This window comes from Manihot esculenta, chromosome 1, assembly GCF_001659605.2.
Source record: "Manihot esculenta cultivar AM560-2 chromosome 1, M.esculenta_v8, whole genome shotgun sequence".
NCBI classification, from domain to species: Eukaryota; Viridiplantae; Streptophyta; class Magnoliopsida; order Malpighiales; family Euphorbiaceae; genus Manihot; species Manihot esculenta.
Window position 1 is genome coordinate 34,711,516 of NC_035161.2, and position 27,704 is coordinate 34,739,219.

The 27,704-nt window shown below is 38.0% G+C and overlaps 4 protein-coding genes across 11 annotated transcripts; all 4 read right to left on the bottom strand.

Moving 5' to 3' along the window:
• Positions 1–8,243: 8,243 nt before the first annotated feature.
• On the bottom strand, positions 8,244–8,905 carry LOC110619582 (pleckstrin homology domain-containing protein 1). Its single transcript, XM_021763097.2, has one exon. The coding sequence runs from the start codon at positions 8,840–8,842 to the stop codon at positions 8,411–8,413; it is 432 nt and encodes a 143-aa protein (XP_021618789.1). The 5' UTR covers positions 8,843–8,905; the 3' UTR covers positions 8,244–8,410.
• A 485-nt stretch (positions 8,906–9,390) lies between these two features.
• LOC110614899 (probable NAD(P)H dehydrogenase (quinone) FQR1-like 3) lies at positions 9,391–22,268 on the bottom strand. Of its 7 annotated transcripts, none has more exons than XM_043959274.1 (6): positions 21,987–22,266; positions 16,089–16,318; positions 11,173–11,279; positions 10,953–11,046; positions 10,494–10,759; positions 9,391–10,068 (listed from the first exon to the last, which is right to left on the bottom strand). In XM_043959274.1, exons 3-6 carry the CDS (start codon positions 11,196–11,198, stop codon positions 9,843–9,845), a joined length of 612 nt encoding a protein of 203 aa, XP_043815209.1. In that variant the 5' UTR covers positions 11,199–11,279; positions 16,089–16,318; positions 21,987–22,266; the 3' UTR covers positions 9,391–9,842. The 7 variants fall into 7 exon arrangements, with proteins under 7 accessions (XP_043815209.1, XP_021612456.1, XP_043815215.1 ...); XM_021756764.2 differs by having other exon boundaries at positions 16,089–16,355; XM_043959280.1 differs by lacking the exon at positions 11,173–11,279 and having other exon boundaries at positions 16,089–16,355; positions 21,987–22,268.
• Positions 15,942–21,459, bottom strand: LOC122724667 (uncharacterized protein K02A2.6-like). Its single transcript, XM_043960352.1, has 3 exons — positions 21,384–21,459; positions 20,425–20,865; positions 15,942–16,006 (listed from the first exon to the last, which is right to left on the bottom strand). The coding sequence occupies exons 1-3, from the start codon at positions 21,457–21,459 to the stop codon at positions 15,942–15,944; spliced, it is 582 nt and encodes a 193-aa protein (XP_043816287.1).
• Positions 22,269–22,849: 581 nt separating the features above from the next.
• On the bottom strand, positions 22,850–27,476 carry LOC110615219 (anthranilate synthase alpha subunit 2, chloroplastic). Of its 2 annotated transcripts, XM_021757104.2 has the most exons (11): positions 27,121–27,475; positions 26,200–26,384; positions 25,925–26,114; positions 25,394–25,545; positions 24,965–25,080; positions 24,619–24,865; positions 24,472–24,528; positions 24,230–24,382; positions 23,950–24,030; positions 23,666–23,752; positions 22,850–23,460 (listed from the first exon to the last, which is right to left on the bottom strand). In XM_021757104.2, exons 1-11 carry the CDS (start codon positions 27,353–27,355, stop codon positions 23,137–23,139), a joined length of 1,827 nt encoding a protein of 608 aa, XP_021612796.1. In that variant the 5' UTR covers positions 27,356–27,475; the 3' UTR covers positions 22,850–23,136. The 2 variants fall into 2 exon arrangements, with proteins under 2 accessions (XP_021612796.1, XP_021612720.1); XM_021757028.2 differs by having other exon boundaries at positions 24,472–24,865; positions 27,121–27,476.
• Positions 27,477–27,704: the final 228 nt, after the last annotated feature.

Consider the following 27,704-nt stretch of genomic DNA (forward strand, 5'->3'; position numbering starts at 1 on the left):
TAAAAAAAAGAAAGGTAAAGTTAAAATTATAATATATAATTAGATATAAAATAGTTATTTGTTAATTAATCAATAAAAAATTATATAAATTAAATAAAATATCTTAAATAATTCAATATAATCATTTAATTAAAATTATTTTATTTGAATTGGATTGAATTGATTCATACACCACTATAATTTGAATAGGCTATCACGAAAATAGGAAATTCTCACATCTATTGACTAGCAAAAATTAGATGAAGAGATATATTTATTTATAAAATTAATATATAAAGAGAAATTAATTTAATTCTTAGTATTGAAATTTAGTAATTAATATTAATAAAATTTGAGAAATTAAATAATAATTTTTATTTTAAAATATCGGAAGTTTTAAATTTGAGTGCTGCACATTCCACTAAATGCGGACCATAAATAAAGAATAAAGATCCATGCGGAAAAACATACGAAAAGGAAAAACTCCTATTCTGATGCCTTGGGCTGAGCATTCGGTCGGTTTGGTTTTGAATTGAACCGAACCGAATAAACCGAAAATCGAAATTTTAGTATTTATGAAAATTGAATCGAATCGATTTTGATCAGAAACCGAATCGAACCGAACCGGTCTGATTCAGTTCGGTTTGATCAGTTTCGATTTTTAATTATTCTTTTATTTTTTACACTTTATTTTTAGTTTTTTAAAATTTAATTAAAATATTTTAATTTTAATATAATTTAATTTCTCTATATTTTTAAAAATAACATATTATTATCACTAATCGGTTCGGTTCGATTTTTAAAATTTTTTTTTCTGATTAAAATCGAACCGAACTGAAATAACCGAAATTTCTAAAATTAAAATTCAAACCGAACCAAATTTTAAAATTAATTCGGTTCGGTCAGTTTTTTCAATTTGAACCCACACAAAAATCAGAAACGGGATGAGTTTTTTTTTTTTTTTTTTTTAAGAAAAAAAAGACAACATATAAAGATTAACTAGAGAGGAGAGAGGCAACAAATAAGGATTATTGCTAAGGATGAAAAACAAAAGAAGGAATCTGGAGAGTCCTAGCTACTAGTTTATGAGCTGTGTCGTTGCAGCTCCTATTAATATAGGAGAAAACAAAAAAAAAGTTGATAGGCGCCGCTCAAAATTATAAAAATTCTATCTGGATTTATGAGAACTACTATAATTTTATTCAAAAATAAATTTATTTTTTATTTTATTAGTAAAAATTTAAATAAAATAGAAAATTAATACTTAATTTTATTTTTTAGCTTATGCTTATTAAAACAGAATAATACTACTCAATAAAATAATAAATTAAAAAAAATATTTTTCTAAACTTTGACAAGTTACGGTCCTTGTTCTCAGACACTCTATAGCCCACGTCCATAAATCACCGCCTATGTTACCACCATCATTTCAACAACTCATTTTCCACGTTACATGCCTCAGCCTCAGCCACATGCTTTCTCTCTCTCCTAGCTCGAGTCCATGTATCGTGGGTTTCTTTTGAAAACACGTTGGGATTTCCTTAGTCTATCGTTTTCCATCCCTGAAACTATGACCTTATCCTCGAGATCACCATTGATGAATCTATATGGGATATTATTTGTATCTTTCTAGGCGGCGTTTTCAATCTGTAGTTGTTTCCATTTAACTAAACATTACTCGATAAATTTAGCTCTCCTTTTAATCAACACATATCGAGGAGTTGCTTTGGCTCGGCAATTATTTCGTCGTCATTTGTCACAGAAGTAAGATGGTTGGCATGACTGTATTATTCTTTTTTTTCTTTAAAAGTGAGACATAAAAAATTGGGTGAACTCGTACTTCAGATGGTAACTAAAAATGATAGACAACAGATCCAATTCGTTCGATAATTTGGTAGGTACCATAGAACTTACTTCTGAAATTGTGACAAGCTCGTTTAAATACAGAATATTGCTTATATGGATGAAACTTGAGAAAAACCCAATCACCTACTCGATATTCAATGTTTCAGTGCCTAGAATCGGCGATTCTTTCATCTTATTACTAATTGCATGTAAATTAGTCTTGAGTTGATGAAGCAGGTCATTGCGGCTAAGGAATTATTGGTCCACTTCATGTACTGGACTGGTCCCAACATCATACTTGTGAATGGTGGGATGTGGATGACCATATAGAGCTTCGAAAGGGGTCAATGCCGGTTGAAATGTAGTGCATAGTATTGTACCAATACTCAGCCTATAGCAAGAAAGAGTGCCATTTGCGGGGGTGTTGTGAGGTAAAATAACGAAGATATTGTTTAATACACCAGTTCACTATTTTTGTTTGTCCATCAGTCTGGGAATGGTAGGTGGAGCTCATTTTGAGTTGGATCCAGACATATGAAAGAACTCTTGCCAAAAGCGACTCATAAATTCTGGTCACGATCACTAATAATTGATTGTGGCATGCCATGCAACTTCACGATGCCATCAACAAATTTCTCCGCAACTATTTTTGCAGTGTAGAGATGTGATAAAGCTATGAAATGGGCTGATTACTTAATCCAACCACCATTATGAATTTTTTTCTATTTGAATTAGGCAAACCATCGATGAAGTCCACGATGATGTCCTCCCACTCAACAAAGAATGAGCAAAGGTTGGAGGAGCCCTGCTAGGGAGAATGTGTTGGCTTTAGTACGCTAGCATATGTCATAGACTCCAATATGGTGCTGCACTGTATGGTACATGGACGACCACTAAAATTGTTGTGCAAACTGCTTGTATGTCCTTAATATTCCGGAATGTCCTCCAAGTGTGGAATCATGAAATTCCTGTAATAATTGTGAAATAAAATTATAGTGAGGTGGCTCCACCACTAGGTTGTGGTAGTAGATTAACCCATTGCATTGGCGATAAGGTTGTCCCAACTTTGCATTTGCTTGTTATAAAATCTTCTACTTGTATGGGTCTGCGGCTGCATCTGCTTTAATAGTATCCCATAGGGTAGTTTGCGGTACAAAAAGAGCATTAAGGACAAGGCTGTCGTCTATCCGGGATAAGGCATTTGCCGCATTGTTTTCTTTTTGGGGCTTATATCTGATTTCATAGTCATATCTCAACAATTTGGATACCCATTTTTGCTGATCGAGGGTTATGATGCGCTACTCCAATAGATGTTTAAGACTTTTTTGGTGTGTAAGGATATAGAATTTGAGGACAAGTATGATCACCAAGTTTGTATAGCATGGATGATGACGAGCATTTCCTTTGCATAGATGGACCTATTCTACTTAGGAATCCCGAGAGCTCGACTGATGAATGCAATGGGCTGACTATTTTGAGTTAACACTGTACCGATCCCTTCGCCCGAGGCATCTGCTTTGATGATGAACAACTCACTAAAGTTAGGCATGGCAAGGGTTAGTGTGGAGGTCATGGCATCTTTTAATTGTTGGAATGTAGTCTATACTTCAGGAGTCCATTGAAATTGTCTTTTTCTCAAGAGATTGGTTAGAGGACAGGCGAACAAGCTATAGTTTTATATAATTTCCTATAATATCCTGTGAATCCTAAAAAATCACACAATTCTGTGATGTTAGTAGGTCAGGCTAATTAAGCATTACATCAATATTTTTTTATCCACTTTGATCCTTGGGATGTGATATGCCCTATATACTCCAATTCTTACATTCCAAATGCACATTTTCACAGAGAATTAGTTGTGTCTTAAAATTTCAAAAGCCTTTCGTACATGTTTAATATGCATGATCCAATTGGGGCTATAAATTAATATGTCATTAAAGAAAACAAGTATGAACTTGCAAAAGAAAGGTCTAAATATAGAGTTGATAATAGCCTGAAATGTGGATGGTGCATTACATAATCTGAATGGCATGACTAAGTATTAATGGCCATTATAGGTACGAAAAGTAGTCTTATATTTATCAGAGGGATGAACTCAGATTTTGCTGCGAGCACTTTATAGTTGGAGCAATTTTTCGTTCATGTCTTTATCTGGCCAATGCTGTTTTGTAACCTATTGAAATCAGCTTCCAAGTTCTCAATTCGTTTACGATTGGTAGCCATAACTCTGATATTATTGATAGGTCCAGTTAAAGTTATAAGAATTCTATCTGGATTGATGTTCTATTTTGAGCTAGAATAAGCACAATTTCATTCAAGAATAAATTTGCCTTTTGTTTTATTAGTGAAAGTTTAAATGGAACAGAAAACTAATACTTATTCTTATTTTTTAGCCCATGACATCTAAAAAATAAGAATCATGATTCTTAAAACAAAATAATAATATACCCAACAAACTAACAAATTAAGAAAAATATTATCCTAAACCTGGCCAAATTACGGCCCATGTCCATAAATCACAGCCTATGTTACCACCATCATCGGCCAACAACCCATTTCCCACATTGTATGCCTCAGCCACATGTTTTGTCTCTCCTAACTTCGATCCATGTATCGTAAATTTCTTTTAAAAACACTTTTAAGACTTCTTTAGTTTATCAAAGGTATTGTCAAAAGACTCAGCTATCTTCCTAACCTTTAATATTTAATGCCAAATAATCAAAATCTAATTTTTATTTATTAATATTTAATAAAATAATTGAAAAGTTAATAAAAATTTTATTTTTCTGTAAATACATAAAATGAATAAAAGTTATGGGAAGCAGATTAAAATTTTAATAAATAAATTTTTATTTTAAAAAGAAATTTAATTATAAATTAAAATGAATGAAAAGCAAAACAAACATACATTTATGAGACGCAAGGAGTGGGTTATTAATATATAAAATTATCAAGAAAAATATATAATATATTATTTTACCATCAAAATAAAATAAAATTATTAATTTATCATTTCATAAATATTAAAATTAAAATACAATGATTTTTATGTATATGTGTATGTATACATCACATAAGAATTATTATTATAATAATTTAATTATTATTTGTAATATTTTTTTATTTATTACTTACTATAACTACAATTGGTTTATTAATATAAAAATTAATTTAAAGACAAATTTTTGTTTATAAATTTTAAAAGAATGACATAAATCTAAAAAAAAAAAAAAAATTAACTTGACTAAAAATCTCATATTACAAAACTGATATAAATTACAGTCGATAAATATTTATCAGCTACCAATATATTATATCAATTCAACTATCAAACAAACAGCATTCAACAGCAAAAGATAAATAGACAAGATAATTGTTGTCACAGGTTACCTACGACGACATCGTTGTTTGTCTACAAAACAGGAAGATATAAAAAAAATAATCAAGACCCAGCGAGACCATATCAAAATCGCGCTGCGTACATAACAGGTGACCACCTGACCAGTTACCCAGCCGCTTCTCCGGGTTTGTTGCTATTAAATGGGTTTTTGAAGGGGGAACCCAACCGAGCAAGGGACCGGTTCCCAGTTTTTACGGTTCAACTGGCTGGGCCGGGCCTACTTTGAGAAACACAGAGTTTTCTTCTCTTTTTCTTTTTGCCTGTTAATGAAATGTACAATTTCCAAACTTTCATCATGCATTTGCGCTTTTTCTAAATAAAGGTTAAAAAAATAAAATAAAATCTTAGTCTAAAAAAAATTATTTTCCATGTCAGAGTAAATTTAAAGTTAACTTACAGCACTTTTAGAATTTTTTTTAAAAAAAAGTTAACTAACCACACTTTATAAATACAGTAGTTTAATAAAAAAAATTAAAAATTAAAAAATATACCTTATCTATGTGCAGTATATATATATATATATATATATATATATATATATATATATATATATTCAAAGTTAATTTACATTATGACCATTAAAATTTAATAAAATTTATAACTTAATTCATACTTCTTAAATAATAAATAATTTACTTCTTAAATTTTTATTTTATTAATAAAATATACATTCTCCAAAATTTATTATTAATCATAAAAAAATAAATAAATTTTAAACATGTAACCTTAATTTTTTTTAATTTTTAATATATATTAATATATTTTATAATAATTTTATATTAAATATTTTTTCATTATATATAAGCTCTACATTTTTAATCTCTAAATTTTTTAATATCTCATTTATATCAAGATTTTTATTATAATATTATATTAAATATTTTTTTAACTCTATTAAAATAAATAAACTTAATACAACTCAATAAATTATTTTTTTATAAAGTTTATATAATTTTTAAAATACATTACAATAAACAGATGTATAAAATAAAAATAAAATGTAAACACTTAAATTAAATTATTTATATTAATATAATAAAAAAATATTTAATATAAATACTTAAATTAAATTGTTTATATTAATATAATAAAAAAATTTAATAAAATATTATTATAATATATGATTTTTTTTTTGTTAACAGAACAGTTATTTCATTATAATTTATTGTTGGACTATAATAATTTAGTTGTTTAAATTTTATTTTTTATAATAATTTAGCTCTTGTATTAAAAAAAAATCATTAAATTTTATAAAAACAATGGTTACTTTAATAGTATTAGAAAAATTATTAATAAACATATAATAAAATATCTTAATATAAATTAAAAGTTAAGAGTTTAAGTTTATTTAGTGAAAAAAATATTTAATACAAAACTGAATATTAATCAGAAATTTAAAAATTTTAATATTTATGTAACAGACAAAAATTATTTAATCAACTTTTAATATATATATATATATATATATATATATATCAGACCGCACATTTATAAATTGTTTATTAACTTTTTGACTTTAAAAAAAAAGAAAAAGAAAAAAGAAAAAAAAATCTACCGCACTTCAAAGTAGATAAAATTTGTCGAGGGTTTAAAAATTTTTTTTATTTTTTTATCCTTATTGGCCGAAAAGCCCCATGCATTTGCTGGATGTCAAGCCAGTTCTGACAGAAGCGCGATTGCCAAATGCAGTATAAACAACTAGCGTAAAATAATGAAGTACAATTGTAATCTTGCTCCTACAAGAAAGTTGCAAGCATTTTTTAACTCATTTTATCACAAACTTTTAACTGTGGAACTCATGAGTTATGCTCAACATAATTACAATTGATCACTAAGAGTTGAGGGGTGAAAATGCAGAACATGGGAAGTCAGGCAACCCCTAGCAGAGATGCGCACAGCTTTGGGATACTCCTCTTGGAAATGTCTACAGCCGAGAGACCTACCTACTAATGACATGTTTAAAGATGGTCTAAACCTACAAAGTTTCACAAAAATGGCGTGCCAGAACAAGTAATTGGGAAAGATGATCCACTACTTGTACACAGGATAAGTGAAGAATAGGGCTCAACTAGCAACAGAAATCCAAGAGTTTAGCATGAACAGAAACAAAATGCAAGACTCTTGATTTCAATCTTAAGAACTAGAGTGGTGCTAGCTGAATCACCCAAAAGACAAATGAACATATGTGATGCAGCAAGAGTGTCGTGTTCCATCAGAAATAAACTTATTGGGCCTGAATATGTGATGAAATCGGATAGCTCTACTGCTAACTGAAGGACTGCATTGAGAAAGGGAAAGGATTATGTCTAGTTTCTGTTCTAGAAACATGTCATTTCTCTATTTGAGACCTTTAGGTTTGCTGTCTAAATGAAGCAAAAATAAAATTGCATTCACTTTCTCCTTTTCATTTTGGTATAAGATAATTTGAACCAGAATTGCTAGGGAGAAGAATTCAGCTTGAAAATGGAAATATTGCTGATACATATATTTTGAATAATATATATTTCTGAGTATCAATATTAACCTATTTGGGAAGTTTCACTCCCTCATCATCCCTACTGCTCCGAGAGTCCAGTGAACAGAGGATATGAAAGTACCCCATTTATGGAATTTCACTTGAAGAGCTGAAATTTACCAATCTGTCCAGCTTCTGCGGAAAATCCTACGAAGAATAATGAAGGACCAAATTTTGTAGCCTGGCAACTTAAAATCTAAAGTTTGCCAAAACCATATAGGCTTGATCTATAAATACCATGGTCCCTGGACAAAGACCCTTCTTTACGGACTCGATAAACTAACAAGAAAAGCAGGATTTGTAACCAATTAGGGTAAATCATTCACCCTTGATCTTCAATGAACCAAAAATTCAAGAACTAAATGCCTACTGAAATTGCAAAACAATAGAAACACATAGTTAAGAACAAAAAAAGAAGGGGATCAAATGAAGAAAATGCAATTGGTATCGGAACAATCCTCAACAAACAGCATAATCAATCAAGAAAACCCAAAAAGCGATGAATAACCAAATAGCCCTTCCAATTAAAGAAAGCAAGAACCAGACAGATCCACAATTACATACACAAGCACACGCGCGCAAACACGCACACAGAGAGAATATAACACCAAACAACAACAAGAAGTAGAGTGCCTATTTTATACGAGAAAGAGAAGCAAAAATCTTCAAAATTACCGTTTGCTATCGTAATCAACGACCTCGGAATCAGTGACAGACCTTGAGTGCTGCACAATAGACCTACCAATCGAATTGATCCACTCCTCCTTCTCCTTCTCGGAATCGGCGATAAAATACATGGTGTCTTGGCTGGTGGAAAGCTCAAAGGCAAAAGGCTTATTGAGGACGTCTTCGGCGCCTTTCACAGTCAAGCAGTTGCCGACGGGGATGACGCCGCGAGGAATTGAGGAGCTGAGGACGCGGTTGTCCTTGAACCAGAGGAGCTTGCCTTGCTTGAGGACAAACCAGCGGCGCCGCCAATTCTTGAGGTAATCGCCTTGCTTCATGAGCCAACCGGAACGCTCAGGGTTGGACCAGAACTGAATGTTGCGGTAATCGTCAGGGTTTGGGTCCTGACCAGTCCAGGATCGTAAGAACGACTCCATTTTTGTGCGCGATGAATCGGAGAGAGAAACGTGGACTTGCGCTGGGTTTTTGGCTTTTATATAGGCTGCAATTCATTTGTTTTAATCCCAGTTTTTTCTTATTATTTTTCACTTCATAAACGATGCCGTTTGTTAATTGTAGAAACAAACTACTTTGTCGTCGTCTTAACTCATATGGGCTAATAATTCTCCTGCCAGAGCCTATCACACTCTTAGCATGTTCGCACTTTATTTTTAATCAAATTTTAATATTTTTTTTTTTAGAAAAAAAAAAAAAAGGAAAAACAATCATCTACCCCAAAACTGAAAATTTCCAAATAAACTTAAGTGGAATACTAATACCGACACTTGAATTTGCCGAATCGCAAATTTTATAGGCAGATGTACACTCCAGCCTGCATCATGTTTTTGCATGTGCAGCTAAAAAAGAAAAGAAATTGAGAAATGTACCATTGACAGGCAGAGAAATACCAGCGAAGACTGGTTGGTGTATACATGCTGGTAGACGATAATATAGTTGGCAAAACCTTATCATGAACCACAGCAAGTAAAACAAAATATTTAGGCAAAAATTATAAACCATAAATAAGGGCAATATACAACTGCAGCAGCAAGTAATCCACTATACTCGCACCACATCAATTTGCATTTATGTTTCACATAACTAAGAAAATAAAGTGACGTAAGAAGCCAGCAGAAATTCCAAGGTTACCCATAAAAGCCACCATTTGTAGACTGTAATACACCACCATCACCTCTGCCCTGAATTGCTTCAGATACCGGGCCAATTGTCATGGTTCCTCCAAAAATTAATAAAGTGAATCTGTCATACGGTGTTATCATCTTGCTTTTGCTAGCTTCCATCACCAGTTCCCAAACCCACTCCCCAAAGATCTCTGTTATAATGCCTGTGCACGGCATCTGGATGTTTGTTTGTTGGAATCCAGTGGATTACTCATTAGCATTATTGTTATTATTATTTTAAGCTCGCTCGAAGGTTCTAACCTTTGAGCTTTTTGGCTATCTCAGCAACATATTTGCCCTGGTGAAAAGCCTGTTGGAGTTCTAATTCTGTGGGATGACGGGTTCCTTCTGCTGCATATGTTCCAGCACCATAAGAAGAGCCACCTTTTACTTCATTCATCTCAAACATACCACTGCCAAATGTGTAACCAAGAGGAACAAATAGCATACCATGATGTGCTAACTGAGTTATGGCTGTTAATCTGCAAACAGGAGATAAATGAAATATTAAATGATTACTAGCTTTATGTGTCAACTGGCACCGGAAATTTTAAAATGCCACTCATTCAAACAAAAGAAAAAAATGCAGAAAATGCATAAAGAGGGATTTCAATTGACTAGGACCACGTCCATTTACACTAGTGGTTTCACACTACATGCCATTGTCAATCATTTTCTTATAAAATTATAAGATAATTTCTTAGCAACCTTTCATTCTTTTTCTACTCTATTATAAGAGTAGTCTTTCTATGAAATTGGATAATAAGACAAGCAAGTGGATTTTTCTGAATATTGGCAATCAGGATGAAGCTAGCAAGACATGTTTACTAAAAGAAAGACCTGCACATATCAAAAATAATATAAACAAAATGGATTTATATAGAAGCTAAAGAATGAATGAACTCACGCAGTGAGTTCTTGGCCTCCTCCATGGAAACCAGTACTCCAGAAGATTCCCGCAGGTTTGCCAGCAAGTGCTTGGGATGCCCATAGCTCATGGGTAGCATCAAAGAATGCCTTGAACTGCGCTGCCATCACTCCAAAACGAGAAGGAAAACCAAAGATAAAACCATCTGCCTCCAAAAGCTGCTCTGGTTGAATCACCGGTACATCATCTGCTTTAGGAGGGGCCTTCATCTTTTGCATTATCACATTGGAAAGTGTCTCAGGTACCTGTTCCAATCCATCAAGTTAACATTTCTGAAAATTTTCTGGTATTTTATGGTTAATCCCCATTTCCACTAGCTCCCCCCAAGACCCAAAAAATTAAGTTAATAAAGACTCAAAAAATAAAGTCATTTGCGCTTATTCCCATAAACATTGTATCGCCTTTTAGCTATATAGTATCCTTATCTACAAAAATGACCTGCCAAAGTGTTGCTTCAACACCTGGAACTGAATTAGCTCCTTGCTGGACTTCTCGTGCCATTGTCTCAACATGTCCATATAAGGAGTAATACCTGTAAAAAACAGGAAGGAAAAAGTTCAAAGTCAAATAACAGACAAATGCAACATGTGCTCATAATCTTAATTCAAGAGAGTAGAGACCAACTCTGTAAGAGAAGTCTGAGGGAGGAGAAACTTACACTATGTAGATCTTTGTGTTACCCATAGCTAAAGTCTTGGTCAAGGCTCAACAGTCTGATCCTAATTTACCAGCTCTTTAATCATGCAACAGTAAGACACCACTCACCTGGATAAATTCAATACAAAATGCACGGATTAGAAGTTGTGAAATCTCTTTTTGCAGGCTCAAGTAAAGGTCTAGCTGGAATTGGATTGAACCCATTTCAAGTGGGAGAAAATTTATAATCTGATGTTCTAAGATCCAGAGAATGGGGTTTACAATAGTTGTGTAAGCTTGGCTGGAGAGGAGGGTGTTCCTTTCCTTTTATTCCTTCCCCTTTTGTCTGCTAGTGACGCCTAACGGCCTCTCTGCTACAATGCCACCTGCCTCTGTCACGCAGGTCCGTACGTACGAAAGCGTCAGACGCCCTCTCCACGCCAGACGGCCATTTAATTCCCTTCGGCGGGCTTGCGGGGGGGGCTGCAAAGTGACTGGGCCTGCTGTCCTTCCTCAAGCCACGTCACCGGGCTGAGCTTTTACCTACTGGACCTGAGCTTGTGAGCGACCCGGTCTGCTCCGCGTGTTCAGATTAGGGCTGAGGGTGCTGGACCGGTCGGTCGAGGGAGTCTCATGGGCTTTGGGCCAGTACTGCCTTCTTGGGCCTAGCCTCCTCCTGGGGTAATGAAGCCGGGCAGTCATCAATTGTCCCTTTACCTCCTCAACAGTTATTACATGAGTGATGAGTTGGTAAATCCCTAAGACCTCATAATGACCGCGCGGCCCAAGGACGGCTCTTCACAAAACGTCCCTTCCTCGCCTTTACTGTTTTCAAATTCGAATTCTCAAATCTCCACCAAACCCTTCTCCTCCTTTTGCTCTCTGCGTGCTCCACTTTTCTCGTCTTCCTGCTAAAACCGTCTTCAAGGTACATTTTTCAAACTGCAATGGAGAGTCACAGGCTTCCTGATGTCCTGAACCAGGAATCTAATGTCACCCCTTCTTCTCTATCAACTTTCTTTTCTCGCGAATACTTAGACACCCCCCTTTATCACATTAGGGCTCCCCACCGTAATGAGAGAATCGTCCTTCCGGATCCTACTCCCTCTGGTCTTGTCGATCCCCAGAGAGATCTCAGTCTGGTCTTCTTTGTCAAGCAACGCGAGTTTGGCCTGACTTTCCCATTCTCCCCTTTTTTCATCGAGGTCTTCCACTATTGCAGGATTACCCCTCGTATGCTTGCCCCCAATTCCATCCTTTTTATGTGTTCCTTTGAGTCGGTGAGTCTCAGTTGGGGTTTCAACCCTACGGCTGCCCTGTTTTCTACCTTCTTCCGTCTAGTCCGGGTTAGCCAGAGTTTTTATTACTTTGCCCCTCGAGGGGGGCTGTCCATCTTTTCTGGGCACAAAGATTCCATCAAAGGTTGGGGTTCGCTGTTGTGGAGCTGAAACAAGGCCCCGGGGTGTCGTGGCAAGTCGACCTCCCTTGGAGGGATGTACCTCCGGGCTGCAACGACCTTCCCCAACTGACCCTCTCTGAGCAGATTAGCCTTCTCAGACTGACTTCTGTTAAACGGAAGTATGACGTCTAGAAGTGCATGTTTGTGTCCAGTCTTCAGGACTGCCAGGAAGCTGGTATTTGTTAGCTGAGGTCTTATCTTTCTTTATTTTCTCTTTACATTTCATCGGATATGCCACTAACTCGCTTGATTATTTGTGTTTTCTGCAGCTTCTGATCTCCCCATGGACAAAATTAAGCCACCAAAGAACTTTGTTCTATCTCGGGAGAGCATGCGAGCTGCCCTAGACGCTTTCCGGGCTGGCATGTCAGTGGCCAACACCACTCGGGAGGTTGCCCGCATGATCTTCCCTAGGGCAGCTGGTAGGATTGTCCCTCATGTCCCAACTTCTTCCCGTGCACTGGTGCCGATCTTTAGGGAGTCCCGTTCTGGTGCTTCTAAGGCCTCCAGTCGTAGCCGGTCTCACTCTTCCTCCAGGCCTCCCACGGCTTCAAAGTCCAAGCCGGCCTCAATCCCGTCATCCCAGGAGCTCGTCGTCATTGAGGAATTCATTGAGGACGTCTTGTCGGGAAAGAATGAGGTCGTTTCTACTATTGGAGGTGTTCCCCAGGAAAGCATTGAGGTCCTGCCAGTTGTCAAAGGTGCTCCCGAGGGTGAAGCCGAGGTCGTCCCAGCTGGCCAGAGTATTTCCAAGGATGGGGCAAAGGCCAAAGCCCTTTCAGCTGCTCCTCGCTCAAAAAAGACCTCGGCCAATGGTGACATCGTTCTCAAGGAGGCCATTGGTAAGCGAGCTCCTCCCACGGAGGTTCCAGCTATGGCTCCAGCCCCGAAGAGGGCTCGCACTTTAAGCAGCCTGCTTCAGCCTCGCCTCCTGCCGAGAAGAAGAAGACGTCAGTGGAGCCGTTATACTCTGCCCCGGACAATGAGATCTTGAATGCCGATGAAATCACTCCCCAGTCCCCCACGAGCATTGTTGCCAAGCTGTTGCAAGAGAGAATGTTCGGTGGGGTCACTGATGCCTCAGACCCACGCTTACTCGCTCTCACTGGCCTTCTAGCTTGTTATACTCGGGAGCAGGTGGCTTTTCGCTCCCATACTCGAGGGGAGCTAGGGGACACAGTTAGGGAAATGCTCCTCATGGTGAGTTATTTCCTCTGTTTTGGATTGTTTTTGTTCCCGTTGTTTTCTAATTTTGTTGCATCTTCTTTCTGCCAGGTAATGGGTGTCTTTATGGAGATCGACGCTCGTGACCAGCCACTCCAGAGCTCGGTGGACCGCCAAATTGAGGAAGCCCGCCATGGGGAAAATCTCGCAGCAACAAGTGATGCCAGGGGTCAGCTCGCGGTAGCTCACGGTCATCTGAAGACCCTTAAAGAGGAGCTGACTTAGACTCAGGATGCTGTTAGGAGGGCTGACAAGAGGGCAGCTGCAGCAGTCTCGTCGCGATGAAGTGTTAGCGCAGCTGTCCTCTTTGGAGAGTGCCCATCGTGAAAGAGATGAGGCCGTGGTCCAGCGTGATGAGGCCTGGCGTCAGTGTGAGGCAGCTCGAGCAGATCGTGATGACGTCCAAGCCCGTTTTGAAACAATGGTATCCCAGAGGGAGGAGGCCCTAGCTCGGATTGTCGTCCTTGAGCAGGAACTTAGCAAGTGCACCGAGGATTTGAAAGGCCTGGCATCGGCAGCTGAGGAATCGAAACTTCAGCAACGACAGCTCTTCCAAGAGGTCAAGGTTATGGAGGGGAGGTGTTCTGCCTTGCTCGAGGATGCCAAACTTACTGAGGACAAGGTCCGGTTGGCATGTGAAGAGTGCCTGCAGGAGTATGAAGGGTCTGCTGAGCTGAGAGCTGAGATCGATCAAGCTTGCTAGAGATGTTTACAAGAGTACAAGGACTCTTCGGAGTTAAAGACTGAAATCAGGCGGGCCTGTGAAGATCATCTTCAACATTACAAGGACTCTCCTGAGCTAAGACCAAGATTGAGAAGGCCTGTGAGGTGCGACTTGTGGAGTTCAAAGCCTCTGATGTGATGAAAAACGAGATATGGAGCAGAGCTTTCCGCATGTTCACCTCTGGATTCAACCAAGGTCTGAAAGAAGCTAGGGATGCCCCCTCCACCCCATTAGCTCAGCTCCGAGCTCCTAAAGTAGATTCTGATGGGGAGGAGGTGTGCTATGGGGAGGACGATAATCCCTTACCTAAGGGCGCTCCTTCTTTGCCGATTGGACCTCATGAAGAGGGTGATGGGCCTCACGGGCCTCAGCAGGGCGATGATGAGTCCTCTGCAAATGTTTCTGATCTACCTTAGGCAATTTCAATCTTTGTCTTTGTTGTGAACTCGGGGCATCCAACCCCTTTTCCATGCCCCTTTCTAGCAATCATCCAGGTTTGGACCGCGCCCTCAGCTGTTGCCGTTCGTACTTTATTTGAGTGCTTCGTTCATTATAGGATAGTCCAAGCTGAATGGCAAGTTCGTCTATTTAGTTGAGCTAAAGAGCTGGTGATTTCTGCATTCCTCGTAGCTCGGTCTTTTCTAATTTTATTTTTCTTCCGATCTTGGTCTCGTATCGTTTTGCTTGAGGCTCAGTCTCTTCAGGCCTGCTTGTCGTTTCTAGGCTTTTTGGCCTCGTGTGGGATTCAGGCTCTTTTGGCCTTACTGTCGCTTCATCGTCTCAGCCAGTTCTGTGGTGCCGGGGGTCATTTTCCGAGGCCGGCCACCTACCTCACTGAGGTCTTGCGTAAGATTTAGGCTATTTTGGCCTTACTGTCGCTTCATCATCTCAGCCGGTTATGTGGTACTGGGGATCATTTTTCGAGACCGGTCACCTACCTCATTGAGGTCTTGCGCAAGATTCAGGCTCTTTTGGCCTTACTGTCGCTTCATCATCTCAGCCGGTTTTGTGGTGCCGGGGGTCATTTTCCGAGGCCAGTCACCTACCTCACTGAGGTCTTGCGCAAGATTCAGGCTCTTTTGGCCTTACTGTCGCTTCATCATCTCAGCCGGTTTTGTGGTGCCGGGGGTCATTTTCCGAGGCCGATCACCCTACCTCACTGAGGTCTTGCGCAAGATTCAGACTCTTTTGGCCTTACTGTCGCTTCATCATCTCAGCCAGTTTTGTGGTGCCGGGGGTCATTTTCCGAGACCGGTCACCTACCTCACTGAGGTCTTGAGCAAGATTTAGGCTCTTTTGGCCTTACTGTCGCTTTATCGTCACAGCCGGTTTTGTGGTGCCGGGGTCATTTTCCGAGGCCGGTCACCTATCTCACTGAGGTCTTCTAGCATCTGTTCTTTCTTTTTCGAAGAGAACTAAGACGCATAATAATAGGAATAACATTGCTTGCTAAAAATAGCATTATTCAATTCATTCATATTTTCAAAGTACAAGAGTTTTCTTCATGTTACAAGCACTTTAAGGGAAGTACCTCTTCAGATGCTGGATATTCCAAGCATGGGGTTCCGGATTTCCCTGCAGGTCTTCAATTCGATATACACCCGGTTTGACAACTTTGGTTATCCTGAAAGGGCCTTCCTAGGTTGGTGCTAGCTTTCCCACTGCAGCTCTCTTTCCTGTGGCCTCCAGCTTTCTTGGGGCCAGATCTCCTACCTTCAAGCTCCTTTCCCTGACTTTTTTATTGTAGTAGCGAGGTGCCTTCTGTTGATAAGCAGCAGTGCAGACTTGAGCTTCTTCTCTGTTATAAGTTATAGAAAGTAAATATGTTAATATAGGAAGTAAATATTAATAGATGGGTCAGTTGCTTAATCTTAGGGATTGTATAATCATAGGCTTGATTTTCCTTTCTGTTTAGATACCGTCTCTCATGTATAAATAGGTTGTAATCTCTATTGTGAAAGATAACAACAAATATTATCTTTCTACATGATATCAAAGCCATTCTCGTAGAGATTTAATTTTTTTTTTTTTCTCTCTAGTCAAGTTAAACAAAAAAAAAATTTTTGGAGACTTAGGTCTCTGTTCATTTGGGTTACCCATAAAAGGTAACATTTGGATCTCACCATCACTGGAGTCGCCACATCATTCCCTTGTCAGATCTGAGGTTTGTTTGCCGTTCGGGTTTTGTTCACAGGTACTGTTCATCGATACTGTTCACACCGGGTACTGTTCACGTGGTACTGTTCATGCCGGGTACTGTTTTCTGATTCTGTGTTTCTTTTGTTGCTATCGTTTTGGATTGGTTGTCCTTATGACCGAAGTTAAAACCACCACCGTAATTGATGTGATTCCTATGATGACTAAAATCACGGAACACAAATTGAATGGATCTTCCGATCAGGGAATTTTGATATCTGCAGATGAGTATGCACAATTCATCCAATACCAGGCATCTCTAAAATCCTCTAATTCCTCCTCTATCATTGCAATTGCCGAGTCAGGTAACTCTACTACATGTCTTGTGTCTTCATCCTCCAAATGGGTTATTGATTCTGGTGCTACCGATCATATGTCAGGTAATTCTACCCTTTTGTCCAATCTTGAGTCTCATACATCGCCTTCTTATGTTACTCTTGCTGATGGCACTAAATCTTCTGTCATAGGTTCTGGTCATGTCAACTTAACCTCTTCTCTTTCTGTATCCTCTGTGTTATGTCTCCCTAAGTTCGCATTTAATTTGCTTTCCGTTAGTAAACTCACTCGTGCATTGAATTGTTATGTCTCATTCTTTATTGATCACTGTGTTTTTCAGGATCTTTCGACGAAACAGATTATTAATAGAGGGAGTGAGTCAGAGGGTCTTTACGTCTTGGATCAGCAACTACCTCGATCTCCTCGATCTCTGATATGCTCCATGCGTTTAACACTTTTTGATGTTCATTGTCGTTTGGGGCATCCTTCTCTCTCGGCTTTGAAGAAGTTATATCCACAGTTTCATTCTTTGTCTATTCTAGATTGTGAGTCTTGTCAATTTGCCAAACATCATTGTTTACCTACACTGTCTCGAGTCAATAAACGGACTTCGTCCCCCTTTGAGTTAGTTCATTCAGATGTTTGGGGTCCTTGTCCTTTTGTGTCTAAGTTTGGCTTTAAGTATTTTGTTACTTTTGTTAACGATTTCTCTCGTACTACTTGGTTATTTTTAATGAAGAGTCTTTCAGAATTATTTTATTTTTTTTGTGCATTTTATGCTGAAATCCAAACCCAATTCAATACTTCCATCTGTATATTACAAAGTGATAATGCTAAAGAGTATCTCTCTGGGGAATTTCAATCTTATTTGTTACAAAAAGGGATTCTTCATCAGTCCTCTTGTGTTGCCACTCCTTCACAAAATGGAGTTGCTGAAAGAAAAAATCGACATCTTCTTGAAGTAGCCAGAGCCCTCTTATTCCAAATGAAGGTACCTAAATGTTTTTGGGCTGATGTTGCATCCACTGCTTGTTTTTTTATCAATCGCATGCCTTTCTCCATCCTTCATGGTGATATCCCTTATAACATTTTGTTTCCCACTAAATCTTTGTTTCCTATTGAGCCACGTATCTTTGGTTGTTCTTGTTTTGTTCGTGATGTTCGTCCACAGGTTACTAAATTGGATCCCAAATCACTCAAATGTGTCTTCCCTGGCTACTCTCGACGTCAGAAAGGGTATCGTTGTTTTTCTCCTGATCTGAATCGGTATCTTGTGTCTGCGGATGTAACATTCTTTGAGTCCACTCCATTTTTTCCGCCATCATCTGTTTATAACACCCAGGAGGAGGAAGATGACCTCTTGTTATACATTGTTCGCTCTCTGTCTCCTCAGACTACTCCTACACCTTTCGCTCATGTGCCAGGTCGCCCTCCCATCTTTCATGTGTATTCCAGACGCTTAGAGGACTCTGACTCCGTTCCACTACCCGCTTCTTCGTCGACCGATCCTGCTCCCACTGATCCTTCACTGTCTGATTTGGATTTGCCCATTGCTCTTCACAAAGGTAAACGTACTTGCACTTATCCTATTTCATCTTGTGTCTCTTATGATCAATTATCCTCCTCTTCTTGTTGTTTTGCCACTGCTTTAGATTCTATTTCAATTCCCAAAACTGTTATTGAGGCTTTGTCCCATCCTGGTTGGCGTGCTGCAATGGAAGAGGAAATGATGGCCCTTGACACTAATGGTACTTGGGAGTTGATGTCCTTACCCCCAGGAAAGTGGGCTATTGGGTGCAAATGGGTGTTTGCAGTGAAAGTAAACCCTGATGGATCTATTGCTCACCTCAAGGCCCGTTTAGTGGCCAAAGGTTATGCACAAACTTATGGAGTTGACTATTCTGATACATTCTCCCCAGTTGCCAAGCTCGCATCTGTCCGATTGTTTATTTCCTTGACGGCCACTCATGATTGGCATTTGCATCAACTGGATATTAAAAATGCTTTTCCTTATGGTGATCTTCAGGAGGAGGTTTATATTGAGCAACCACCTGATTTTGTTGCTCAGAGGGAGTCAGGTAAGGTTTGTAGACTTCAAAAATCTCTTTATGACTTGAAACCGAGTCCTCAGGCATGGTTTGGCAGGTTTAGTGAGGTGGTCCAACAGTTTAGAATGAAGATGAGTAAGTGTGATCACTCAGTGTTTTATAGAAATTCTGATAGTGGAGTAATTCTGCTTGTAGTATATGTGGATGATATCGTTATTACAAGAAGTGACATTGCTGGCATCACATCCCTAAAAGAATTTCTTAAAATACAGTTTCATACAAAGGATTTGGGTTCCTTGAAATATTTCTTGGGAATCGAAGTTATGCGGTGTAAGAAAGGCATCTTCTTATCTCAAAGAAAATATGTTCTTGATTTGTTGGCAGAAACAGGAAAATTGGATGCTAAGCCTTGTAGTGCCCAATGACCCTTAACCTTCAACTTACCACAGAAGACAGTGAGCCATTTACAGATCCTGGAAGGTATAGAAGATTAGTTGGCAAGCTGAATTATTTGACGGTAACTCGTCCTGATATTGCATATTCAGTGAGTGTGGTAAGTCAGTTTATGTCCTCTCCAACTGTTGCCCAGTGGAATGCTCTGGGACAGATTCTCTGTTACCTTAAAGGGGCCTCAGGGCGAGGCCTATTCTATGGTAACCATGGGCACTCAAATATTGAATGCTTTTCTGATGCTGATTGGGCAGGCTCAAAAGTTGATAGGAGGTCAACTACTGGGTATTGTGTTTTTGTGGGAGGTAACTTGGTCACATGGAAAAGTAAAAAGCAAAATGTGGTCTCCCGTTCTAGTGCTGAATCTGAATATCGAGTCATGGCACAAGCCGTTTGTGAAATCTTGTGGGCACGTCAACTGTTGGAAGAAGTTGAGTTCACAAATTTGGTGCCTGCTAAGTTGTGGTGTGATAATCAAGCAGCTATCCACATTGCCTCCAATCTAGTATTTCACGAGAGGACTAAACACATCGAGATTGATTGTCATTTTGTTCGTGAAAAGGTCCAACAAAAGATAATATCAACAGGACATATCCGAACTGGAGAACAATTAGGAGATATTTTCACTAAAGCTCTAAATGGGACTCGAGTTGATTATATATGTAACAAGTTGAGCATGATTAACATCTATGATCCAACTTGAGGGGGAGTGTTATAAGTTATAGAAAATAAATATGTTAATATAGGAAGTAAATATTAATAGATGGGTCAGTTGCTTAATCTTAGGGATTGTATAATCATAGGCTTGATTTTCCTTCCTGTTTAGATATCGTCTCTCATGTATAAATAGGTTGTAATCTCTATTATGAAAGATAACAACAAATATTATCTTTTTACATTCTCTGATCTCCTTTAGGGCATCCAAGTTACTCCTTAACTTGTCACTATTGGTATCCTCGTTATTGAACTGGACTCGGTGAGTGGGAACTTGCAACTCAATAGGAACCACAGCTCCACTACCAAATGCCAATGCGAAAGGTGTCTCCTTCGTTGGCGTCCGAGGGGTGGTCCAGAATGCCCACAGGATGCTATTGAGCTCATCTGCCCAATTCTTCTTTGCTTTATCCAGTCGCTTCTTCAATCCCTGGAGGATAGCTTGGTTTGTAACCTCCGTCTGGCCATTAGTTTGAGGATGGGCCACCGACAAAAACTTATGCCAAATGTTCATGTTTCTTGTGAACTCTTTAAAGATCTTGCAGTCGAACTGCTTGCCATTGTCTGATATAAGCACCCTCAGTATTCCAAAACTGCTTCCCACAGACGGCGCCAATTGATGTTCTGAAATCCAGAGAATAGGGTTTACAATAGTTGTGTAAGCTTGGCTGGAGAGGAGGGTGTTCCTCTCCTTTTATTCCTTCCCTTTTTGTCTGCTAGTGACGCCTAACGGCCTCTCTACTACAGTGTCACCTGCCTCTGTCACGCAGGTCCGTACGTACGAAAGCGTTAGACACCCTCTCCACGCCAGACGGCCATTTAATTTCCTTCGGCGCACTTGCGGGCGGGGCTACGAAGTGACTAGGCCTGCTGTCCTTCCTCAGGCCACGTTACCGGGCTGAGCTTTTACCTACTGGACCTGAGCTTGTGAGCGACCCGGTCTGCTCCGCATATTCAGATCAGGGCTGAGGGTGCTGGACCGGTCAGTCAAGGGAGTCTCATGGACTTTAGGCCAGTATTGCCTTCTTGGGCCTGGCCTCCTCCTAGGTTAATGAAGCCTGGCAGTCATCATAATCCATCCAACCCTAAATTAGAAGTAAGTTATCGTTTCATGCCACCAATTGCCTGAATTCTAGTTCTACCATTCATCATCCACAAAACAAAGCTTTTACTCACTGGTGTTTCAATGATTTCACTCATGCATAGGAAAACCTCCATATGCGCACAGTTCAATACAGTTGTGAACGCAAGAAAGCGGGGTTGTGAAGGATGGGATTCAAGTAATCAGTGGCGTGAACCATTTGAGAAATGATGTCCTAGAAATACCCAAGAGAGAATACAAGCTCACCAAAAATCATAAATCAGAATCGACTCTTGAGATGTTGCTTCTTCAGATAGCTTAAGCTCGTATTGATAAACAATTGAAAGAACTAAAGAGTATCTGAATTCAATTAGAGAACCAAGGAATAGTATGAAGTAACAACCACAATTAAGTAAGAGTTCAAACAGAGTGGCTAATATGATCAGCAACTGTACCTTTAACAATCACTATAGTTCACAAAATGAAAAGTGAAGACAATAATAGTGGAGACGCTATAAACACTTAATAGAAATTCCATCAAACAGAAAAGGGGCAACCTTAGAAATACCTGAAGCCAGGAAATAAAACTGATGAACAGCGTCAAAAAAAGAAACCATTTAAGAAGGAAAAGGGAAAAATTAATGGAGCAAATATATTATCTAACCTTTGTGGTTGCAGTCGCAGAGAGCTCTCTCCCTCGAGACATTGATGGCACTTGCTGAAACTAAATATGCCCGTTGCGTAAGATAATCAAATTGTGATGTGGTGGAGGCTTATCTTTTTGTCTGATTATTCATCAAACCTTTTTTTTTTTTTACTTCTAAAAATGGAAATTGGTATTTGGTACTTTGCTTCAGAAAATCAAGTGTTAATTTTATTGTTTTTTATAATTTCTACATTAAGCTTCAAAAGGGTGTTCAACTTACCCCCAAATCTTTTGATGATGAGGAGATGATCTAATCTCCATTAAAGGATGCAGGAATTTGTTTTTACTCTCTTATCCATTTGCCCTATCCAAACATATTATTAATAATTTATTTTTCCAATAATGATGGAAATAATTTTATATTGATAAAAGATATAAATATATTTTTATAATTGTTTAATATATATGGGTAATTTATGTAAATATTTGATATATCAAAAAAAGTACTATAACAATAAGATATATAAATATTTGAATAACTTTTTTAAAAAAATTACTGAAATTTTAATAAAATTTTGATATATATACATATATATATATATATGTATATGTATATATAGAAGATTCGGGTCGTTGAATTTTCAAACTATTTTGATAAAAAAATAATTTGTAATATAAAAAATAAAGATAAAACAGAAAAACTATAGCACATGGCATCTTTTAGAACTTGTTACATTAAGCTACAACATGTCGTAAAGTCTTCTCTAAGCTTCGGCCCTGTAACTCAAAAACGAGAGGAGAACTTAGCCACAAGGAACATCTAACTTGCGGCCAGCAAACAACTAAACAACAGTGAAGAATATGGCAACAGCGGCAATGAGTTGGAGAAAATGCCTTTCGCCGATTTTTTATTACAACCAAACAAAAACATTTTTATTACAAATATAATGTTTCTCCACTTGGAGCATTTTAATTACTTTCTACAGACGAAAAGCTTAGTTCCCGTCCTGCCCGTATCTTTGCTCTTAAACCTAGTTTCCTTGGTTTTCTTCAACGAGTTGATGTCAGTCACTACTTCCCACATTCAACCAACCAAGTACAACCCTAGTTCCATCACAAAACACTTCTACTTGAACATAAAATAAACCTAAAACTCCATGACATTTAATCATTTCTTGACAAATGAATCTTCAGCAAGATCAATGGCACGAGCCAGACCTGCAGCTTTGTTCTCGCACTCTCTCTGCTCATCAGCAGGGTCACTGTCTGCCACAATTCCAGCACCAGCTTGGAGATGGGCAACCCATTCTCGCCGCTTGTTTAGATCATTGTATGAATACATTGTATCATAACGGGTGCTAGTAGGAAAAACAATGGTTCTGAGAGCCAGGGCAACATCCATATCACCAGAAAATGAAATCCCTCCAAATCCACCACTATATGGCCCTCGCCTTGTTACTTCTAGCTGATCAATCAACTCCATTGCTTTTACCTGCATTCGAACATATTTTCTGGTAAGAAACGTGAAAATCACCAATCCTCATGAGGGTCAGAGAAAAGAACCATCCACAGGATCAGAATCTAGGGTTTCTATTTATATTGGGCAGAGATTAATCATTCAAGTGTTCAAGCCATTTTTAGTAAGGAGATTATAAATGCATGCAAATAGAAATGCAAAAGTGCTGATCAGGGTAGACCTTTGGTGCCCCACTAACTGTGCCAACAGGTAGTGCAGCACGCAATGCATCCCAGCTAGTTAAATGATCAAGCAACTCTCCAGTGACCTGCATAGAGAATGCATTCATTTGGAATCAGTTACAGAGCTAGCATTGCTAACTTACAGTAACAGTTGAAAAAGAATAGAACCGCACAATATAGATGAATTTTGTTTCCATATAAAACCAGTATAAATGATGTGTAAATATTTTTTCCTGTTCCTTTATTATAATCTGTATTCTTAAACCAAAATAAGCATGCATACCGTTGAGCTAATGTGCATAACATGAGAATATCGCTCAATATCCATCAGCCTTTCAACTTTCACAGAACCAGCTTTAGAGACCTGCATGAACAGTCCACCTTAGCTACATATTTATGACCATATATACAACTAGTAAGATAGCACATAAATAGCCAATCATGCCTGTAAATCGAAACACTTGAGTGTGTCATTTGATACTATTCATGATTACTAGCATACTTTTTTAGTTTGAGCAACATATATGCGTATAAAACATCCATCATAATAAAGGAGACCCAACCTTTCCCACGTCATTCCTTCCCAAGTCAACTAGCATAATGTGTTCCGCACATTGTTTTCCATCGTTCAAAAGTTCCTTCTCCAACATTTTATCTTCTTTAGGTGTCTTTCCCCTCCTAACAGTCCCGGCAAGGGGTCGGTTTATAACTTTATTCTGCCAATTAACAGCAAAAATAAATGGCAAACAAATGAGAAGAACACAACAACAATCGTCCAACTCATTATTGCTTTATCATGGTTTACCTTCTTCACACGCGTGAGAATTTCTGGACTAGAAGCAACTAGTATACACCCTCTAGCCTGATGATAAGGATCATACAACCAAATGCTCAGAAAGTTATAATTGACCAAACCCTTCAAACAGATAGGTCTAATGACAAGAAAAAGTACCTGTAAATAAGCCATATATGGACTTGGATTAACAATTCTCAGAGCTCGATATATTTCAAATGGGTCTGCAAATGTACGACGTTCAAAACGCTGACTCAGTACAATCTGAAAGATATCGCCAGCCAGGATATGCTCTTTGGCATGCAAAACTGCTGCCTTGTATTTTTCACTTGTCATGCTCGACATCTCTAATTTAGGGCCAAAGAGATGGGTTGACAACTGTATTGAACCTGAAGCTAGCCTAGGTCTGAAATTGACAATCTATTTTACAATTCTGATATCAAATTTTTAGGATAAGGGATTGGAAGAATGGCACAACACTACACCCAAAAAAAAAGATACTCACGTAGCTGTATTATGCACTCTAGATAACAGATTTTCCAACCGGTTCATTCCATCACTAAGGGCCTCCTCAGCAGTGCTATATTGATCTAATCGCACCCAGTGAATAACATATGCTTTCTGATGAGAAAATTGTAAAATTAAAAAATAATATGAAAGATGCTATGAAATTATTACAAAATTTAAGAAGTTTATTCCCTGAATTTACCTGCAAAGGTTTCAAATAAGGAGAAAACATGCTTTAAATAAATATAATCATAATCAGGAACAAGTATTCACAAATATGTCATCAAGCCATAAGCTCCTAAAAAGAGGGAAAGATGACACAGATTACAGAACTTGGAATGAAAACCATGGTTACAGAAAAAAAAGAGGCTACAGCCTAAATCAGCTTCAAAATGATAAAATGGTTCATCATTCGACCAAAAAGTACCTTCTCCAAATGATCGAAAATCATGACATCCTCATAAAGGCCAAGGTGGACATCAGGAAGATTTCTGTCATCTGGTGGGGCAGCTGAGAAAGGCAGTTTTTTCTTCTCCACATACCGCACTGTGTCATATGAGAAATAACCAACCCACCCACCTAGCCAAAAAGAGATCATGTTATTATACTAGCACCGATTTGATAAAGCATCCATGTTTTTTGATTTGGGGACTAAGTTGGAGAACATTATGAGAACTTTGTCTGTATTTCTGCAAATAAAAATCCCTTCAATATTCATCCAGCTGTGCAAACCTAATTTTGTGTTCAGAGAGAAAAACAGAAGAGTCCAACAGCAAACATCCTTTCATTTGTCGAGAACTTGGAATAAAATATATCAACTCCATTATATCAGATGATGAATCCAACTCTATTTGAAGTAGCTAACCTTCCCAATGACCAAAAACTTGAGATCTTAAGACTGGAGTGATACACAAAGTAATATGAATACAACAAGTATACTCTATAACCAGACATTTACCAGTAAACACTTCTGGAAGCTCATCAATGAGTTGGGGATTCCAATCGTCCATCATTCTCCTAGGAATTGCCATTGGGTCATCCACAATCTTCTCTGTCCTCCGTCCTTCATAATGGTCCATAATTGTAACCATGTTCTCTTTAGCCACAATCTCTATACTCGGTTGAGCTCCTATAACACTATAGCGCCCCTATCATAATTGTCCAAGGTAAATATAAGCATACACATTATAAGCATGCCTAGAAAAAAATTGCATATGACAAAAATAAACTTACAATAGTCGAAGCATCCAAACCAGGCTCCACTGACTCAAATAAAAAGCTCGGTGCATCTCTATCATCTTCCTTAACCAGACAGCGATAAGCAAGCACTGGAGTGAGGTGATCGCATAATATACAATGGTATAAAGGAATCAAATTTCCCTTCTTGGAAGCTTCTAGAAATTTTGCAGATTGTTGGGCTGAAAAAAATCCGCACACTTTACAAAATTGATGAAAGGCAAAATAGAGTTATGCAACCAAATGTAGAGGCAAGAAAAAAATCTACACAATATAAGCGTGTGTATATGCACAAATGTGTACGTATATAATTAAGAAACATCTTAAATCAACACATTTAAGTCAAGCAATGTCTTAAACTAACATGACAAAGGTTATTGTAAGCTGGATCACTTTAAAAACATTTGGTTATTGATACAAGGAATAGGAGAATAAACAATAGAAGAATAAAACCTTTGACTTCTTATGATTTGGGTAAATTTATAGTTCAAATATCCATTAAAACATCTATTCGAATTGGATAGGAGCAGATTCCAATTTGATCGCAAAATTAAACTTTAATGAAACAAAAATCACAAGGAGTCCATTTCTTTCCTTTCTTCAATTAAGCAAGCGGGTCACAAAATTGAATACATTTTCTTTTTCTCTCCTTAAGCTACATCTTCTCAGAACCAAACAGATAGCAACAAATGGACTAGCTCGGTTGTAAGAGTCATCTCAGTTGAAAATCAAGTGAGAAATCCGAAATTCCAATTTTGTTTTTCCTACCTTCGAATGATCAGCAGCGAAACAGAAGAAAATCTCAACACATTACCAATCAAATAACTAACTATTTCCTCATAGTCACCAACCAAACATTGAAACATCAGAACTCACTCACAAGTACAACATTTTAGAGATTGTAATGAGAATAAGTACCATATGATTGAGACATCGAAGCAGAGCATTTGAGCGAACGGACACGAGGTGTCCAGGCAGCTGAAGGAAGGGCACATGAAATTGAGCTGGAAACTCTTCCATTAAATTTAACATTGGAAGATATTGTGGAACACAAAGTTAACGGCAGCTGACGGGGAGTAGCGGCTAGGGTTCTAGCCATGACTGAGGAGCACGAGGAAGAGGGGGAGAAGTGAAGGTGAGAGACCTCGGCCATGGAGGGAGAGGTGTCGGCAAATTTGATGATGTATGGGTTTTGATTTTAAATTGAGCGAATGGGTTTGACAGACAAAAATCTTTCCTTTCTGAAGATTCACTCACAGTTGAAAGATTCATTCAATTGATGTCCTTGAACGGTAATATAAGTTGGATTTTTTGGATTAATATTTAATAATTTTTAAATAAAATATTTACATTAAAATTTATAAATAATACAAATATTCTGAATTTATATATTTTTTATCATATAAATTTATATATTAGCATTTAATTTAATTTATTATTATATGGAGCTTCGATGCTCTGGCTCTCTGTAAATTTGAGCACCGAGGGGCTGCCTCGGCCGC

Bases quoted from the DNA above. Each gene is read 5' to 3' on its own strand.
- LOC122724667 (XM_043960352.1), bottom strand. From the start codon at position 21,459: ATGGAGGTTTTCCTATGCATGAGTGAAATCATTGAAACACCAGTGAGT. The intron at 20,866-21,383 runs GTAGAACTAGAA...TCTGGATTTCAG, and splicing joins TGTTTTGTGGATGATGAATG to AACATCAATTGGCGCCGTCT. The intron at 16,007-20,424 runs GTAAAAAGATAA...TGCTATTTTTAG, and splicing joins CCTAAAGGAGATCAGAGAAT to CAAGCAATGTTATTCCTATT.
- LOC110615219 (XM_021757028.2), bottom strand. From the start codon at position 27,355: ATGGCCGAGGTCTCTCACCTTCACTTCTCCCCCTCTTCCTCGTGCTCC. The intron at 24,383-24,471 runs GTAAACCATGAT...GTTAATTGGCAG, and splicing joins TTCTCACGCGTGTGAAGAAG to AATAAAGTTATAAACCGACC. The intron at 24,031-24,229 runs GTTGGGTCTCCT...CTGTTCATGCAG, and splicing joins GAAGGAATGACGTGGGAAAG to GTCTCTAAAGCTGGTTCTGT.
- LOC110614899 (XM_043959274.1), bottom strand. From the start codon at position 11,198: ATGGGTAACACAAAGATCTACATAGT. The intron at 11,047-11,172 runs GTAAGTTTCTCC...TGTTTTTTACAG, and splicing joins AACACAAAGATCTACATAGT to GTATTACTCCTTATATGGAC. The intron at 10,760-10,952 runs GTCATTTTTGTA...GGATTGGAACAG, and splicing joins TTGAAGCAACACTTTGGCAG to GTACCTGAGACACTTTCCAA.
- LOC110619582 (XM_021763097.2), bottom strand. From the start codon at position 8,842: ATGGAGTCGTTCTTACGATCCTGGACTGGTCAGGACCCAAACCCTGAC.